The 20,154-nt window shown below is 37.3% G+C and overlaps 1 protein-coding gene across 1 annotated transcript in view; it reads left to right on the top strand.

Moving 5' to 3' along the window:
• The window catches only part of KDM7A (lysine demethylase 7A), a gene marked incomplete at its 5' end in the record, with an annotated part of 74,118 nt that overhangs the window by 18,493 nt on the left and 35,471 nt on the right, over window positions 1-20,154 (top strand). The window contains 4 exons of the mRNA XM_082479250.1: window positions 10,642-10,727; window positions 16,802-16,919; window positions 17,797-17,957; window positions 19,889-20,030. Coding sequence (XP_082335376.1) covers window positions 10,642-10,727; window positions 16,802-16,919; window positions 17,797-17,957; window positions 19,889-20,030 — 507 coding nt within the window. The remainder of the gene's footprint in view (window positions 1-10,641; window positions 10,728-16,801; window positions 16,920-17,796; window positions 17,958-19,888; window positions 20,031-20,154) is intronic.

Genomic DNA, 20,154 nt, shown 5'->3' with positions numbered 1-20,154 from the left:
TTAAATAGGTTAAAGATTTTGTGGTTTGGTGGGCTTTGTTTTGTTTTTGTTTTCAGAGAATTGAGACAGAGTATTGGTTCTGCCTTTAAAACCACTGTGGTTTGAAGGTATTTTAAAGTACTTTTTTTTGCTTGGTTGTAAGTTTTGGATTTTTATTTTCCTCATTTGTACGTGTGGTGGGTTGACCTTGGCTCGATGCCAGGTGCCCACCAAGCTGCTCTAATACCCCCCTCCTCAGCAGGACAGGGTGGGGGAGAAAATAAGATGGAAAAAAATCTTGTGGGTCAAGATAAAGGCAGTTTAATAAAGCAAAAGTGAAGGCCATGCACAGAAGCAAAGGGAAACAAAAGATTTATTCTCCGCTTCCCAACTGCAGGTGATATCCAGCCATTTCCCGTCAAGCAGGGCTTCAGTACGTGTAGCGGTTGCTGCAGAGTTAGAATTGCACAATTAGAATTCCTGGGTGGGAATTGGAATAAGGCAAATTATTTAAATAAGATGCAGTTACGTGTCAGGGGCTTTTACTAGGTTCTGGAACATCTCAGAGAGGAAGAGAGAAACTTTCGTTGGCTTGGAGTCTTGAGGAGGAGATAAAAATACATAATGGAAAAACTTTCTTAAAGACCTAGAAAACCTTTGTCATCAGTGCATAGGGAAACAGTTAATTTCTGTCTCCTTTCTTCTCCTTCCAATGTCCTCTCTCTTTGAACCAAATAACTAATATGGATATTCTGTGTGTGTAAGGCCCATGCTACCTAGCAGGAAAACAAAGCTGTTACAGGCTTTGCATTATAACCAGAACTAAAATTCATGTTGGCTGTGGCCAGATAAATTGGGACTGCAGTATTCCTAGAATTACTTGAAATCCAATGTGACGCCTTTTTCCTGCATCAGTCGTGGGGAGGACGGGATAGCTCTTATTTATTTCAACATGCTTCTAGCAGTTGCAACTCCACTAAGACACAGTGCCTGAAGTAAGATTGGACTATTGTTTCTCCTTTTCTTTGGTATGTCAGTCTGGCCACACTGGGAAAATGAATGGGTAAAGATGGGAGGCTGAACTGCTGCAGAGAATCTTTCTGAATTCTTGAGCAGAGTGCTTTGCTTCATATGTGAAAGGTTACACTGATTACTAGTTTTAAAGTGCTAAAACAAATTTTACTGAGGTCAGATTGATGTACGTTTTTTTTCTTTCTTTCCTAAAAATCTAATGACTTGATTCACGTGCTGGTATCATCCTGATTTGTCTCATCGGTTTCATATGGAAATAAGGCCTTCAACTATCACTGTTGCTTTTAAAATGCTTTTTCTCTCTGATCTCACTGACGTGCTGTTTAGTTTTAAGGTCTGCTGTAGTCTTCTTAAATGTTATTTTTCTGATCTTCTTGAGGCAGCTTGTTTTGCCAAGATCTACACTAAAAGATCCAGGCTCATTCAAACTGTTATTTCTGTAAAACAATGATTTTAAGAGGACAGGGACAAAAATTAATTGTCAATACTCTTTTTAAGCAGTTTGATGCAATCAGTCTGGTTGGAAAGAATAAGTAGGAATCCCAGTTGGCATAGGAAGGAGGAAGAAATTGGGTATGTGCTTTATAGATGATACTAAACAGAAGGAATACGTCAAAAGTAGTACTTTGGTAATGTTAACTTGGCCTTGTCAGGAAATCGTCGTTAGGAAAAGTACTTCTCATAACACTGCTACACGTAATCCATGATGGTTGATGCTATTATGAATTAAGCTCGGCTACGTGTCTCTTCCTAACAGTCCTACATTCTGGTGAAAAGATTATTTGACTTCATTGTGTATTTTTGCATGTAAAACTCTTTGGATTTCCTGAGCATGTACTTCTTTTGGTTGCAGTTTGAACAATCATTTTACTTTTTTGGTTAAATTCCCAGTAGTTGCATGAAATTGTTATATAGAAAATCAGCTGTCCACACAATCTTTTCATAAACGTAGACGATTAGAAGTAAGATTGTGCTGATAAAACCAAATATTCAGTTGTCAAAGTATTTTTTAAAAGTTATGGCCCTTTCTGTCTTAACTTCATTCAGAAATTTCAATAAATTGAACTAATTGTACTTAAAATACAGATCCTGGGAAGAAATATGTGTTCAATTTCAAAAACATATCAAGTTATTTTCAGACTGGACTGAAGTTATAGAATGGGATAGTAAATGTTCAAATAACGCATGTCAATGTTGTTTCCTTGAGTTTTTAGGTACCATGGTGATTACATTGAATACATGGCTACATCCCTAAATGTCTGTAGAAGGTTTTGTTGTATCTGTAACTGAGTATATATCATTATGTAACTTGATAGCTTTGTTCCATTGGTCATAATTTTCGTATTAGGTTTCAACTTTTCAAAATTCATTCTGTGGAGCTGAGCTTTCTTTGACAAGATGTCATGTACTCATTTTATTTATTTTAGCCTCTGTGCTTTGAGGGAGTAAAAAGCACCGTTACTTGAGAGAGTAATTATGTATAATGTTTTTCTTTCTTGATGGGAGAATGCATGAATATTGCCATTAAAAGGGTCTTCTACAAGGACAGCAGTAGTATAGTTATCATGCTTGAAATTTTATTTCTGGAGGTCCAAGAAGTCTTAGCCTTTGGAAAGGCCCTTTGGGAATCAAAATAGATTATATATCTGTCTGCATGTTTTTGTGACTGCAGTACTTTGTTTCAGAGAAAAATTACATAATTTAGAAGCAATAGGGTTCAAACACATTAGGGAAGTCTAAACCTATGTAATGAACATTTACATTTTTAGTGTGCAATGTGATGGTTAATCTAAAGTAGACTAGGATCTCAGGACTTTGGAAGTGTCAGAACAGATGCCTCCAAGCAATCAAAGGTCAGAGTTTTATGTGTATTATGGCATGCAGCATTGTTATTCTTGGGATTCTTATGTGTGTTGTAGGATCATGCAATATTGAATAAGTTAGTGTATTTTGGGGTATTTTGGGAGTTGGTCTCACATGTCATTTGTTGGTTCTTAAGAACTTGGTTGGTGGAATGTGTGTAAGTGAATATGTACCAAAACTATGTATGCTGTTCGGTCACGATGCATCTATTTGAGACAAATCTAAAAAGTGGTGGGTTTTGTGTTTTGTTTTGTTTTGTTTTTTTCTTGATAAAATTGCTAGCTCTGAGAGAGGGGAGTATTTGTTACAGATAACCATTATTCTGTTTTTCTAATTTTTAAATTTTTTTAAAAAGTGTATTTATGCTTGCTATTTGAGTTGTGTTTATTTATACCAGTCATTCCTTTTTAAAAGGTATTTTGTTTTGGAAAGTGAATATGGCAAAAATAAAAGCTCAAATATTTTTATGTTGGGTATTTTTTTCTGTAATTTATTTTACAACAGTATGGTTCTATATCTAGTGTGTAGAAGTTTGTCACTTTAAAATTATTTAATTGCCAAAGTAAATTCTTATAAGCCTAAAATTACTAGCATTGTGATTCCAGAATTGTTACCATGCTTATCATGGTAAGACTAAGAGATAGCTTGTAGTTCCTTGAACTTTCCCATGTTGCTTTGTGGTTGTTGGTCAATTGTATTGCTTTGGTGTAACTGCATGCATTTTGAAGGGGGGGTGGGTGGGTAATCTAGCTGGCACTTAAGGTTCAGTTTTTTAAAGCTCAGTACGTTTATTTTAAGTTTTAGACTCTCCTTCAAATCAACTTCATTTTTTAGCTGGTTTTGTGCTGTAGGATGGTATGTAGTCTGTCAACAGTATTGTCACACTATGACTTTGTCCTTCTATTCCTGATTAAGTATTTTAATATTGTCACTGAATGAGTGGCAGATGTGGCTATTTGGTTGTGGCAGTGACATCTTCAGTACTTCCATTGTTTGAACCTGTAAATATTGCCTACTTGGCATCCTTTTCCCACTTGGAAAGAATAGGCTTGAATTAAATGACTAACCAGAATTCCTTAAAGTTTACCAAATTGACTTCTTACCCCACACTTTTCTTTGCATTTTTGGGATGGAGGAAGAGAAGCTGATCTTTGCTTAACTTGCAAGCTTGCTAATAAATTTTGACAACAAATGCAATAGGATTTGGGGTTTTATTACGCTCAAACAGATTAGGACTGAAAGTAGCAATTGCAGACCTTGTTACAGGTAAACTGAAAAGTTTGCTGTAATATTTGCCTACTATTTACAGAGTTTTTTGCTCAGTATATTAATAGAAATATCTCTCATCTGTAATGATTTGAATTTCAGTAAAAAGGCCTAATATTAAAAAGGCAAGTGTCATTCTCTTATATGTGTATATTGTCAGCAGATTGCTAGACATCTCTTTCCTATTGTTTAGCAATCATTTTTAGAAAGACAAAATACTGTAGATATGAAATGACAGAATATTTTCAAATACCATGTGTTGAATATAACATAAAGTTATATATTTGGTAAATAACTGGATATAACTGGAACATGTACCATTTTATTTATAGGAATCTTATTATTAGGGTTTCAAAAGCCTATCTGAAAAAGTGAGTTGAGTGGTGGTTAATTTTTTTTCCTTTGGATCAGCCTGTTGAACTGACTTGTCATGTGGCTGCCTGGTGGTTTAGATCTGGTGCAAGAAACAATGGAAATCCATGGTCAGACCGTTGGAGGAAGGAGGGTGGGACCTCTTTTCAGCAGCTACACTCAGTTTAATATTATGTGAAATTGTACCCTGCAGTGGCGACTTCAGTTTTTGGACAGTCAAGGCTAACGTGTTACTATTGAATCTTTGCTACCTCTAGAATTGACTTATTCCTTTTCTTATCCCTGTTAAGACACAGTAGGGACTCAATGTCTACACATCTTCTCAGCTGTTCTATGGATAACTGGAAATTGAAAAAGGATTTTGGGGATCTGCTCTGTCGGATAATAGGAAACATGCCTATAACCCTAGTAATTGTCTATAGCCTTGTATTCCTACTAAGAGGGAACATGCTTTAATACCCCTGGTATTTTTCCAATAATTTTGTTGATTTTTTTCCTACTGGATATGAAGACATGCTTTTTTTCTCCTTTTACTGCATAAAGCCTGCAGTGCTCTCTGAGTTATAGCAAGGAAAGCTTGTGGGTGCTGGTGCAAGGGTGGACTTGAAGAAGAGGATGTGCAAAGTTCTTGTTCAGAAATAGGATAGTAGAGGAAAAAAAAAGAACATTACCCATAGTGTTTATTCAGGGAGAATATAGGGGAATCTTGGAAAATGTAATTTTCAATAATTTTATAGATTGGAATAGATGCAAGGTATTGTGCCTAATTAAACATGCTAGTAAGAATCCTGAACCTGCATGTTTTCTGCACAATGATAGCAAAAAGGTGAGACAGTTCGGATCAGACTGTGGAAAAGTAAGAGGTCTTTAGGCCTGAACTTTGTGTGTCCCAAGAAGAAAGTTAGAGACTTACAAAAACGTCTGGCTCAATTTTGAGCTGTAAGTCAATATCTAATGGTAAAACAATATCTATCTAACAGTATCTGTTGAAGAAATAGTAGATGCTTCCATTATGGCCTGTCATGTTTCCTCATCTGCTAGGTGAAGATTATGGGTACAAAGTGTGTTGCTGGTGTTGAGGGAGGTGGAGGCTACTGAGGGAAGCTTCATCAGAAGTACAATTGCATCTAGAAAGAAGGGTCCACTAGATTGTGTTCCATGTGCTACTGAAAGAAGGGGAAAAAGGTACTGATGGAATCGAAGTGATGGTGGAAAGGAACAGAAGCTGGAAGCCTTATTTTCCCTTTACAGAAAAGCAGAGAGCCACTGTTATCTATCAGATATGTTAGATAGTCCTCTTCTGATTGTTTTTTATTTATACTCATTCCTTTTACATATCTACAAATATATTAATCAAATGGAAAGTTGAGACTAAATCAAAAACATTCACCTTCTAGTGAGATTTAGGTCTGGAGAATTAGTTCCTTGAATTTGAGTAGCAAGGAATTTCTTCAGTTGCCAGGGATGGGCATGTTCTTCTATGTGAGGAAACTTAGCGTTTCCCTGATTCTTCTGCTACCTCTTGCTGACCTGGCCTTGATACTAGACACCTCGTGGAAGTTATGAAAATCTGACCACTCAGAGACTGATATAATGGAATCTATTTTTAACTAAATTTTTCTACTTTGCTACTGCTTCTAGAACCATTTCAAGTAAAATTGGGCCCGTTCAGGCCTTCCACCTTCATGAACAGAATTAGAGATATATTTTGGCATAGTCTCCTACAGTTGTTTTTTCTGTAATTATTATATTTAATTTTTTATTTTTTACTGTAAACTTTTTACCATTTCTGAGGATTAGTCTACAATCTCCCTTCAGGAGATGAGCAGTTCAGAAACTAGATAATATATACTAAAAACATTCCAGCTCAAATGGATGGTGAGGTGAAGGATAATAATGATATTTCATTCAGGAAGACATCAGTGAATTGGGACTGTTACTGTGTTTGAGTATGTTAATGCTTTCCAGGCTCTCTGCTACCTCTTGGTGACCTTATTTTGATGCTTGAGGTCTGAAGTTGCACTTACCACAATAATTGATTGCTCGCTAGTAGTCAGAGTGATTAATGTCAGATTCATCTGTGTACGTTGGAGAAAGGGACTCAGGAAAGTGACTTGTAAAGATGCTGTATGTGATTGATATGCTCTGTGGCATCCTTGGCAATGCTTGTTCTTGCAGGTGCTGGCACCTCATTTGCACTTTGCATCAGTCGGGTATCTGCTACTAGCTTCACTTCCAGTGTCTCCCAGTTAGTGTTTTGCCTTTCCAGTTAGTTCTGACTTTAAAGCATAAATAGTAGATGGAAAATGGTTGTTTTCTTTATTGAATGGCTGTTCCAGCTACTCTGATACCATCCCAGTGTCACCTGTCATCTGTCACAAAGCCTCCAAGAAAGGTTATGGAATTAATCAAGTCAAAGAAACTGTTTAATGCTTAGCCTGAAAATAAAGCAGAAATTCTATTATCTGTAACATTCTACAAGAGACAATAAAACGAACGTTCTTAAACAGAATATGACAAACAAATGTCAAAGTGTGGAGGTATTTTTAATATGCTTTGATGCAAAGTTCTTACTGTTAGTCAGCAAGATAATCTGATTGGGTTGATGATGGATGTATCAGATAAACACCAAGAAAAAGGAAGGGGAGTAAGTGAAGTTTTCCCATGGAGCACTGTGCTTCGTTGAATAATTCTGCAAACTTGATCAAGATACATTCAAACATAAATATCCTTAGCTGTTCAAAAATCAGAAATTTAGCTAACCACATCCTGGGCTGCGTGGCCAGCAGGTTGAGGGAGGTGATTCTGCCCCTCTACTCCACTCTAGTACTAGATACCCCACCTGGAGTACTGCACCCAGCTCTGGAGCCCCCAACATAAGAAGGACATGGACCTGTTGGGGTGGGTCCAGAGGAGGGCCACAAAGATGACTGGAGGGTTGGAGCACCTGTCCTATGAAGAAAGGCTGAGAGAGTTGGGGTTGTTCAACCTGGAGAAGAGAAGGCTCCAGAAAGACCTTATAGCGGCTTTCCAGTGTTTAGAGGGGGCCTACAGGGAAGATGAGGAGGGACTCTATCAGGGAGTGTAGTGATAGGATGAGGGGTAACAGTTTTAAACTGAAAGACGGTAGATTTAGATTAGATATTAGGACGAAATTCTTTACTGTGAGGGTGGTGAGACAGTGGAACAGGTTGCCCAGAGAGGTTGTGGAGGCCCCATCCCTGGAGGTGTTCAAGGCCAGGCTGGATGGGGCTTTGAGCAACCTAGTCCCATGGAAGGTGTCCCTCCATATGGCATGGGGGTTAGAACTAGATGATCTTTAAGGTTCCTTCAAACTATAACCATTCTATGATTCTATAATGGGATTCCTAAGATGCATAAAACAGGCCTTCTCATTTGGGGCTTTGTACATTTTTAAAAAGTTTTCTTCTAATACATAGGATTATGAGTCACTCATCTATTCTATAAAAAGAGATAGAACACAAGCAGAAGGAAATGGGACATGGGTTTGAAAAGACTGCTTCTGCCGCCTTTTTTGTTTATGTCAGCTGACTTTTTATGTAGTAACAATTTCTGTAGCTGTGGTCTTAAAACAGATGCTAAATATTGCAAGAATTGTGATGAATTGTGGCAGCTGAGTTTTGTATTTAGATTTTAAAATAGTATGTATATAAAAAAGCTATATAATTTTTAAATTTCATGTGTTATGTAGTGAATGGCAAAGTAGAAGAACCAGCTGAATGTGTTTACAGAGAATTCAGAATGATCATAGAATGGTTTAGGTTGGAAAGGACCTTGAAGATCATCGAGTTCCAACCCCCCTGCCATAGGCAGGGACAACTCCCACTAGACCAGGCTGCCCAAGGCCATGCCCAGCCTGGCCTTGAACACCTCCAGGGATGGGGCCTCAACATCTCTGGGCAACCTGTGCCAGTGCCTTACCACCCTCAAAGTGAAAAATGTCTTCCTAATGTTTAATCTAAACCTGCCCTCTTCCAGTTTAAAGCCATTCCCCCTTGTCCTATCGCTACATGCCCTAGTAAAAAGTCCTTCCCCAGCTCTCCTGTAGGCCCCCTTTAGGTACTGGAAGGCCGCAAGAAGATCTCCCCGGAGCCTTCTCCAAGCTGAACAGCCCCAACTCTTTCAGCCTCTCCTCACAGGAGAGGTGCTCTAGCCCTCAGATTATACTCGTGGCTCTCTGGACACGCTCCAGGAGGTCCATGTCCTTCTTATGTTGGGGACTCCAGAGCTGGATGCAGTACTCCAGGTGGGGTCTCACGAGAGTGGAGTAGAGGGGCAGAATCACCTCCCTCAACCTGCTGGCCACACTTCTTCTGAGGCAGCCCAGGATACGGTTGGCCTTCTGGGTTGTGATTGCACATTGCTGGCTCATGTTGAGCTTCTCGTCAATCAGCACCCCCATGTCCTTCTCCTCAGGGCTGCTTTCCAGCCATTCCCTGCCGAGCCTGTATTTGTGCTTGGGATTGCCCCGACCCAGATGTAAGACCTTGCACTTGGCCTTGCTGAACTGCATGAGGGGCCCACCTCTGCAGCCTGTCTAGGTCCCTCTGGATGGCATCCATCCCCTCCAGCGTGTCTACCTTGCCAAACAGCTTGGTATCATTGGCAAACTTGCTGAGGGTGCGTTCGACCCCACTGTCCATGTCACTGACAAAGATGTTGAACAGTACAGGCCCCAGTACTGACCCCTGAGGTACGCCAGTCATCACTGCCCTCCACTTGGACATCGAGGTGTTGACCGCAACTCTTTGAGTGCGACTGTCCAGCCAGTTCTTTATCCACTGAGTGGTCCATTTGTCGAAGCCATGTCTCTTAAATTTAGAGATGTACTTCTTGCTCATAGTTACATGGGAGATGCTCTTCAGTTTCAGATTTTATTTGCTCATTGGTGTGCTTTGAATGCTAGACTGTTTAGTATATTGTTCTGGCAGCATGTACTGATACTTACTGGGGCGTAACAGTGATTTTGGCATTAGGCTGCTAGGGAAAAGACTTTTTGTGGCTGGGTCATTTCAAAGCTTCAGTGTTTAAGCTGTCATTACACTTCAGATATGAAATGGGTTACCTGAATGAGGTAGTGTTCAAATTCTCCTGTTACTAGAATGCATTGAATATAAATACTTAATTTTGGTGTAAATGTTCAGTGTTGTAATCTTGCTGCTGTATTATAAAGTCAGCAATTTTGTAAGTGTCAATGAACTTTTGAGAGAAAGAACTCTGCCAGGATTCAGATTCTATCAGCAAGTATGGATTACTTTTATTTTCTTGAGAACTTTGTGCAAAAGCATATCTTCTTCAATTAACTTCTAGTGTTTCAACTTCTAAGAAAATGTACTTCATTTTGACTTTAGAATTGTCTTATTTAGATATACAGTGTAGATGTTTTGTTGTGACTGTTACAAAGGTCTTCAACTTTAATCCCACTTTGACTGTTTTATCTGGGAAAAAATGTGCTCTGGGAAAACATTACATCTCTCAAGTGCTCATTGAAATACGTGTTGCTGTTTTAAAACAAAAACATTTCTACAAAGGGATTTGTGGCTACTTGTATAACTTGCATAGCTAGTACTAGTAGCATAAAGATTTCAGGAAGAATATGAACTTATTCTTCATTGATTTGTCTTGGGAGGTAGGTGTCAGTTATGTGCTTTTTGCAGGGGAAAAAAAGAAAAGAAGAAACAAGAAAAAAACCCTCATGATATCTCCTCTAAATTGGTAGCACATAGGCTTCAGAATTTTTTTGAAATCATAACTTTTATAAGGAAAATTGCTTGAATGATTTTGCATAAACTGTTTCCTGTAATTAGGATCAAAGCTTTTTTAGGGGATAAAGGGTAATGGTATATTGTAGACTTATTTTTAAAGAAAATTGATTCTTATTTTCTTTTTGTGATTTTTTTTTTTTTTTTAAGAAATGGCATTCTTTGTTCAGTGATAAATTATTACTCAAAATTTGTGTGCCAACACAGTAGTTGAGATAATTTGGTATCTCATTATGATTTTGTAGACTAAGCATGTTTTGCTAAAGACTTAAGATTTAATTATTTTTTAGCTTGAAAAATAAATCTTGCATGTATTCTCATCAACATTTTAAAAATATTATTCCAGCTGCGTTGGGGTAGAGGAGCATCATGCTGTTGACATTGATCTATACCATTGTCCCAACTGTGCAATTCTCCATGGACCTTCTCTAAGTAAGTATGGGTTATTCAAATTTTATTTTACACTTTCAGTCTATTTTCTCTCCATATACCATTAAAAAAGACTGTTCAGAAGAACATTCAAGATGAGTTTGATTATTTAGAAGGTACTGGTTCTACATGACTAATTTTGAGCTGATAAAAACCACACAAAACAAAACAAACAATCCTGAAAGGTTCCTTCGTCTGGAGATGCAGATAGAATAAAATTAAACACATTGCTATAGATTAGGGAAATCAAAGTGCACAGAGCTAAAAGAAAATAATCTGGACTTGACAGGGAGTGAGAGAAGGAAAATTAGGGAATCATGATTTAAAAAAAAAAAAAAATCCAAAAGATGGCTTAAGGTTTCTATGTTTGCCTAGGAAGGCAACTTTAAGAAAATCTAACTTAGCTGTCTTACCTTTCTTGAAGGTTGTAGCTACATGCCACAGCAGTCAAGTGAAATCTGGAATATGAACTTCCTGTGCGTTTTGTTTTGTTTTGTTTTTTTTCTATTTATGTCCTTGGGTCCTTGAGGGTTACACAGCTCCAAATTTCAGGTTTCTGATTTATAAACAAGTTTCCACCATGAGTTGCCAGAAGAGACTGTGAAACAGAACAGCAAGGGAGACCTTTTCTTTGGTCCTCCTTTCAGTAGGTAAATGTGCTGTAGAGATCTGCAGTGGAAAGATGATAATATAGCAGTTCTGAAGAAAACAGTTTTTGTCTTTCTGTATCTACTGAAAGGATACTGCTTTATTCAACTCCCCAGATTTTTCTCCATGATTTCTGTTCTCAGAAGGAAATGATGTAAAAATGAATTTCACCTTTCCAACAATGAATTAAGTTTCTGTGTTTAGACCTGAGAAATGTTTATATGCACTGTGTGTCTTTAACCTCCAAGCACTAAGTCATGGTCATTCATGTTTTCTAATGTGTTTGTTTTGGGGTTTGTTTTTGGTTTTGGGTTGTTGGTTTTTTTTTTTGCTTGAACACCGTGTAATGATTTATAGTCAGTTGTGACTTAAGATCTAGAGTCTTTTCAAAGCTGAATTTATTTTACCATTCAGAAATAAGTTTAAAACCACTGCATGCTCACTGGTAGTTTTTCGGAGTATGAACAAAGTGATAAAGCATCACTTACTGATGTAATTAATATATGTTGCATGATATGTACCTTGTATAGTATGTGAATTCTGGGTTAGCTACTTTTAGGTTAGGGGCTAAAAGGTAAGATAAATGCTATTTTACATGCTTGTAGTTTTTAGTATTCCAGTTGTAATTTTCAGTTAAAAATCTGCATGTCTTTCCTGTAAATCAGAATACAAATAACAGCCATTTCTTTCCCCAACTTTCTGCCTGGTTTTTATGTGGAATAGAGGGACCAAGAGGAGGACTAGAAGAGGGATCATATCAGGCTTTCAAAATAGTGAGCTAGTAAATTTGAAACTTCTTTTCTCTTTTTGCTCTCGGAGGACTAGTATGCTTCGCCATGATGCCTGTGAATAACTTTTCTTGTAATGCAGAGGCTTCTAGCTCTAATGTGGGCTCTGTCTCACCTGCAGCAATTTGACAGTGAGATAAGAGTGATTTGTGTTGGAAATATTTTAAAAAATACAAGAATATGTGGTAAAAATTACCCTTATTACTTCATATTGCCTCAGGTAAGTAGAAACTCTAGATTTAGTAGAAGCTTCAGACATGTCACTTATCAACCCAAGCTGAGGTGAAATGTTGAAATATGTCTTCACCTGGAATTTTATTAATTGTCCTCAGCTAAGCTGTCAGAATCAAATCTATGATGGTTTGGGCTCAACTTGCTTTAGTGTTTAGAGACTCATGACTTCAAGTATTGCCACAGTGCTCCAGAGTGCTTCAATCATATGAAATTATGTGTGCAAGTAAAAAAAAGTGTTTTTATTTACAGCTTTGTATTCTAAAATCCCTTTGTCCAAAAAAGTTTTGAAAGAGACAAAAATTCAGCTGTTTGATTTAAGAGGGCAAGTGTATCTGTGATTTCAGCAGGCACTTGTGTATATAATCCCATCTAATCAAATCACATAGTGCAAAAAATTTACTAAAAGTATACAAGAAACGCATACTCCATACTACCAAATGGATGGTTACTTTGAGTATCTGTTGTGGTTTAGCCCCATCCAGCAGCAAAGAACTATGAACTGTTCGCTCACTCACTCCCTCTCCCACAGTGGGATCGGGGGAGAATTGGAAGAAATAGGCAAAACTTATGGGTTGAGATAAATGCAATTTAACAGAGCAGCAAAGGAAAGGGGAAAACAACAATAGTAGTGAAAAGAAATATACAAAACACAGTTAATGTCTAACTGCTCACCAGCTGGAACCCAGAAAGCCCAGCCAGCTCCTGGGCAGCAATTCCTGCCCTCCCCACCCCCTGGCCAGCTCCCCCAGCTGTATCCTGAGCATGGTTTCACATGGTGTCCCATACCCCTTTGGCTAGTTTGGGTCAGCCATCCTGGCTGTGTCCCATCCCAGCTCCTTGTGAAAATTAACCCTATCCCTGCTGGAACCACGACAGTATCCTACAAAATAATTTCTGTAAATGTTCCAATAATGAAAAGAAAGCTACTTCATAGTAGATGTAAAGATCAAATAACCAATAAATTGCTTCTTGTATTTCAAACAAAACCAAAACTTCTTCTTAATGTGGAGGAGCAACGATTTTAGAAGAACTTTAGCAAGCAGACATGCATGTAAAATGCCAAATAATTAATCCTAAAATCCTAAATAATGAAAAAAAGGGCGATTTTAAAAAATAGTAATAGACCATGGAGTTTTCTTAGCTTATTTGGTTTAGAATCTTTATATTATATTTTGTTATTTTCAAAGTTTTCTCAGTGATCCTTAAGTCTGAAAATGCCCATTTGCATGAATACTGGGAGACAGATCTGTCACCAGGCTCTAGAGTCCAGAGCTTTAAAAGAGCACTAGGTACAGTAAATGTTAACAGGACTGTGGTTGTCTGGACATTACTTTCTTAATCTAGTTTTACCTTCTCAATTCTGTAAATACCCTCCCACCTCTTGGTTGTTTTTTTTTTTTTTTTTTTTTCTGACTGTGGTAGTAATGCCAGTGTTTTGATTTGAGCTGACAATATGACATGATATACCAAGCCTTAGAAGTGGTATGCCATGATTTATTGTATGCTCCTCAAAATCTTTTCAGTCTTCCTATGTTAACATTTCGCTTGCCTTTTTGGTCACTGGGAATCACCTAAAGGACCACTTCCAAGACTTGAGGCCTCATTGTACAGATATATACCTCTTGATGGTCCCTGTTTTAAGTCAGGCAGGTGACCTTTGAGGCAAACAGACTAGTAGTGTGAGAAGGCAGGGAACAGTGTTTGCCTAAAGTAGGTACAGTTATTGGCCTATTGTTTTGAGTGTATAAGGAATGTAATTTAAAAATAGCTTTCTGCTTATTTTTCATGAAAACTTCCAGCACACTCCTTTCCTTTTCTCAGTCCCCTCTCCTTTTCTCAGTCTAAGTAAAGCGAAATAATGACTTTAATTTCTAGATTTCAAGTGTTCGAAAGACAGGTTTTTAAAAGTTTGTTTTGTGCTATAAAATCTCTTAAGCAGCTGTATCATCTTACTATTTTAATAAGTTGTTATAACAGCGGTGAATTTATGAGAAACTACTCTATTGCAAATTAGTAGCAGCCACTAATTTCTTATATTATTATTTATGACTGAGAAAAATAGCTTTGAAAACTTAATAAACCTAGCTTCATTATTTATGATGTTTTACTGTATTTGGATAGTTGGCTCATTAAGCAGGCTCTTCAGCACTGGTTTTCAGGTTAGCAAATAGCTATAAATGTCCAGTTATTCTCTTAAATGTCTTCTAAAAGGTACATTTTGTCACTTCTGTAGGAAACAGCTTCTCAATAGGAATAATTTTCCTCTTATGTATAATGACTTTAAGATGTCAGTTATTCCTATAAAACCAACTGCTTTTTTTTCTGGAGAAGCAGCATTTTTTTTTTCTTTTTAGAAGCTACTCTTTTTTCCCTCTTAAATCCTTAGCTTCCTGTTACCCTTAGCTGTGTTTTCAGTAACGTTGGCACTTTTTTTAGATTTGGGGTGCATCATGACTTTATTGAACTTGGATGAGCTCTGTCATAAAGTTTAAATTTGTATTAATACAGTTGCTTAGCTGGGTGTTGTATTTACGTTGCAGGCTGTTTTGTATATGCCTGTAAAACACCATTTGTGTTGACAAGTAACAATAGCTTTTTCCTCTTCTGTGTTTCCTCAGCAGATGTCACTAAATTTCTGCTTAATATTGGTTAAATTATAGATCTCGTCTCACTAAATCTTTTTGGGGCAGTCTTCCAGTAGCAACTATCTAATGCTGTGGATTTGGCTTTTTTTAGGAAAAACTGAAACACAACCTAAAAATTACTGTACCCTTAGTATATTTCTTAGTGTGGTAAATGATATGCTGTTAAGTCAGTAGAACTGTTGGACCTGCTTTCCCAGACGTTGAGATGGCAGTCATTTTTGTTGAGGCACCTGTTGGGAATTTAATAGGGTTTCTCAGCCTGTTGAATGTTTGAGGACAAGAGGTACAGGTATATTTGTATAGACAGAAAGTGCTCCAAACTACATCTTGCTAACAAACAGATAGATGATACAACTGAGGGCTTCCTTTCAAAGCAGTACACTTGTCTTCTTTATAAATGAAGATACAAAATGAGTGGTTGATGAAGATGAATTAATGAAATATCCATTATGAAATAATTTGTCACAAAATAATGAAAATTTGAAGACAGGCAGTAAGTTCACCATGATATCATAAGTTACTGTCCTCTGCATCACTTAAGGCCAAAAAATTCAAATGAGGAGGCTGCACACAGCTTGCAATTGTTCTAAAATGCAGCCTTTCAATATACAAAGGGGGCTTATAAGAAAGAAGATGACTTTTTATTGAGACCTGTAGTGGCAGGACAAGGGGTAACAGTTTTAAACTGAAAGAAGGTAGGTTTAGATTTGAGGTAAGGAAGAAATTTTTTACAGTGAGGGTGGTGAGACACTGGAACAGATTGCCCAGAGAAGTTGTGGATGCCGCATCACCGGAAGTGTTCAAGGTCAGGTTGGATAGGGCTTTGAGTGACCTGTTCTAGTGAAAGATATCCCTGCCCATGGCAGAAAGGTTGATCTTTAAAGGTCCCTTCCAACCCAAACCATTCTATGGTTCTGTGAAAACAGGTGTTTTTTTTCTTATTTGTGTATCTGTCATTTGTCATGGGGAAACCAACACAACAGTTTTTATGAGAATGTCTAGTTTTTAATTTTCCTCGGCCCTTTAAGTACAGGGAACTGTTAAAAATGCAGTTGAGTTTCAGATTCTCAAAATTGTAATAGGAAATTAATTTATCCTTTGTTCTTTATTAATATGTTGTAGCAGTGCATTAAAGTTTCAGACAACTCAGAATTTGATTGTTTTGGGGTGCAATGCTTGCGTTATATGCATTGTGCTTGCATAGTAAAGATCACACCAGCCCAAAACTGTTATGGAGACATAAGCAGTGGATAAAAGAAAGGTGGTTTGGTCTCAAACAGCATATGGTAGTGAATAGTAGTAATATTATCAGACTGGACATGTGTATGCTCGTATGGTGAGATGGGATTAGGTCCTATTAATTCTGTGTTAATACATAAAATGAAGTTTGTGGATCTTGAAGAGACATGATTCTTCTGTTTATTAAAAAAGTAAGTCTGAGCTTTAGGAACTTAAAATTCTGTTTCTAGTTTTGTTGCTGACTTTTTAGATTTGGACAATTTTCAGGCTGCTGCTGTTACTTGTGCTGCACTGGATATGGACTGTTAAATCGTTGTGTATAATCTGCACTGCGGTTCTCACAGGAGCTGTAAAAGTATAGAGGATTACTGTCAGGTGTCCTGAAGTTGTTGCAGATAGGTAGAGTGTCACCTGTTAATCATAGTAATGTGACTGAGGCATGTCTGGCTCACTGATGAGATGACTGCTAATCTGAGCCATCTGATTTAACTAATTCAAAGTTTAATCGTTCTGAAACTTGTAGTGAAGAAGAGGAGGAACTGGCATAGACATGACTACACAGAGTTGGATGATGGCTCCAAACCAGTGCAGGCTGGAACACGGACCTTCGTTAAACAGCTGCGGGCTCGCTCTTTCCCAAGGTACAGAAGCTTACTTACGCATTTCAGTGGAAAAAAAATAGAGAAACGTTGGCTGAGTGTGTCTTGGAGGAAGTGACTGACGTTTCTCTGCTTCAGAAAATGAAGGTTGAGGATTACTTCCTCCTCCTTTAGAATCCCCATCTCTGTTTCAGATGGATGCATTTGTCTTTTCATGCAGTAGCTTTCCCTGTTCAGTTTTGCACTGGGACACGTTGTCTGTTGGGACCGCTACAGGGTGGTGTGGGGGTTTTGAGTTTTTGGGGTTTTGCTTATTTGTTTTTGTGGGGGAGTGAGGGCTGTAGCATGAGTGATTGGGTTTTGGTGTGGGTTTTTTTTTTGTTTGTTTTGGTTTGGTTTTTTTTGTGCCTGAACAGTCAGAATATTGTCTTCCTATTCCTCTAGTCCGGGAATAGTCCTCAATTTCATTCTAAATAACTTAAAACATTTATATGAGCTGGTTGTATGGTTGTACTTTCATCGTGAGCTGTGTGTGATTGACTGTCTCACTGAAACATAATGACTTAAGAGTTCTTTGAAGGAGTTTGTTGTTCCTATTACCAAAATGTACTTTAATGCCTTCTCTGAGAATTCCTTTTCCCCATCCTCTTAAATTACTGTGTTCAGTCATATAGAAAGAGTATGAGTTCCCAGGTTATGCAGGAAAGTAAACATTTCCTTGCTGGTTTAGGTTGCTTTCTTTGTCTTTTAGTTAAAAGCTTAGTAAAAGTAGTACTGGGTGCACTTCTTTTGGATTCAAATGTAGCCATTCCCATCTGTCCTCTCCCAAACTGACTCTTTTTTTTTTTTTTTTTTTTTTTTTTTCAGTAGTCCTCAGAGGTTGCTTTTCTGCTAATATTCCATTATTTCTTTCTACCAGTGCTGATGAAGTCATTTTGAAAATGCATGGAAGCCAGCTGACACACAGATACTTGGAGAAACATGGATTTGATGTTCCCATTATGGTTCCTAAGTTAGATGGTCTGGGGCTCAGACTTCCTCCGCCAACTTTCTCTGTTTTAGATGTGGAACGCTATGTAGGTAAGAGTCACTCTGGAGTACTTGCAAATGATCCTGTCTGTAAATTAAAATAAATATTTGCATGAGAGCTTCCAGGGTGCTAAATATATATTCTAAATTTAATTACTTCTAACCAGAAGACTAGCAGAGAGTAAAATTAAAGGTACAGTTTTGGGGGTTTTGTGCTTTTGTTGGTTTTTTTTGTTGTTGTTGGTGCGTGGTTTTTTTTTTTTTTTTTTTTTTAATGTGTGGTAGATATGTGATAGGAGTACAGCCTTACTTTTCAACTTTCAAACATGTTAATTTTGGTGCAAGGTAAACATGGAGTGCTGTTTTTTTTTTTTTTCTACTACACATTGTAAACCAATAAAGTATAATGACTTTTAAGATTGTTCTCTTTGTGGGAATTAAATGAATCTTATGATCAATAAAGTTTAATCATTGGTTAGGATCTGCAAAACTTAATGTTTTGGGGTCAGTAAATTGGCATTTCTGAATTAAATGTTTCTTCCTGGAAAATTTCCCACCTTGGCTTCCTTTGGCAGGAAAACTAGAGCTTCCCAAGGACCATTTATTTCTTTATTATCAGATCTTTTAACAGTCTGCAATTGTTTCAGACTTAGGTAAATGTGCAGTACAGAGAAAGAGAGACTGAGCTGATCACAGCATTACATTTTCTGTAACATATAGTACAGTCGAGAAGTCTGTGTATGGCCTTGTCTGTGTTCCTGTGATAACCTAATATAATGATATGTGCTGAAAGTAGGTTTTCTATCCATCAGCATTTTACAATAGCACCAGGACAGAGGAATTATGTAGTATAATGGGAACAACATTCCATATGATGATTATAAACAGAAATGTGTTCTGCTCTAAAGTGTAATTATAATTTTGATACTTCTGAATGTTTTCTTTTGGAATGCTGCCTCTTCAGATTTGGAGAGAAACTTGGTTTTCTCATTCTCATACATATATTTTGACCTGCCAGGTTCTACAATTTAGGGAAAGAATTTGAATGCCACAGATTTACCTTTCTGTTATTGAAATTAAAAATAAGAAAACTGAATAAATGCTATGCCAACTAGAATTTGTCAAGATTATACTAACTTGCAGTTTTATAATGTACATCTAGATATATTCCAGCCTTCCAAAATTAATTGTCAAATTTGACCCTTGTATAACTAAATGGACATAAAACAATTACAATATTGTTGTTAGTCCTTTCTCTTGGCTAAAGGTTGTTTCTTCCCTGTCTAGTTCTACACATAAAACGCACAGTATGTAAACCAGTCTTTGTTGTCATGAGTGTGCTTCATTTTCTGAAGACAATTATTCAATGAAATTACTGTGTGCTTAAAAGTTATGCATGTATGTAAGGAGGGTGCGGGTGGCCTTGTAGAATGTTTGCAAAGGAATACCTGCATAGTTTTTAATGTTAAAAACTTACCAGTTATGGCACAAGTTTAGTGCAGTTTGCTGCAAGAATTGCAAGCTGTGAGCAGGAGGATTTATTATTTGGAAAGAATTCTCAGTGGTCCTTGTGTTAAATATTCAAGTGTTTTGGTGATGATTAATAGGAAGAGGGAGGAATAGTTCTGCCTTGATAACTTTCTCTAGACTAGTCTTTCCAGTTGCAGCCACAAACTCAATTTTGTTTTTAAACCAGTTGCAGTCATTCTATACTGCTTTTTCTTTTTGGTTAACCACAGGAAAGATTTCTTTTTAGAGTGTTTTCAGTTCTGTCCTTAGCTGATTATAGCAATTAAAGTTAGACCTAATAAAAACTTGGTTTATACTGATCTGTCCTTGTTACAAGAGAATACTGATAGTAGTGGAGTTTTTGTGCAGAAATGTTTTGATAAAGGCTGGAATAAAGTTAAAACTCTTTTAAACACCTTAATTGGCTGTTTTTTTCTGTGAAAGGTTTAAGAAAATCATCCTATTTTTCACAGGTGGTGACAAAGTCATAGATGTAATAGATGTAGCAAGACAAGCAGACAGTAAAATGAAGCTCCATAATTATATTAAATATTTCACAAATCCTGAGCGACCAAAAGTATTGAATGTGATCAGCCTGGAATTCTCAGACACAAAGTGAGTATTGACTTCAATTCCTTGAATGTAGGAAGTAATTTTCACCAAGTTGAACAGTATGTGCAGGAACATAATGTCTATAGTGGGAAAGAAAGTAGGCTGCATATTTTATGTAGGCAGCTAC

This window comes from Vanellus vanellus, assembly GCF_965231255.1.
Source record: "Vanellus vanellus genome assembly, chromosome: 1".
NCBI classification, from domain to species: Eukaryota; Metazoa; Chordata; class Aves; order Charadriiformes; family Charadriidae; genus Vanellus; species Vanellus vanellus.
The sequence above is the reverse complement of the archived record's forward strand: the minus strand, read 5'-3'. Positions and strand labels throughout refer to the sequence as shown.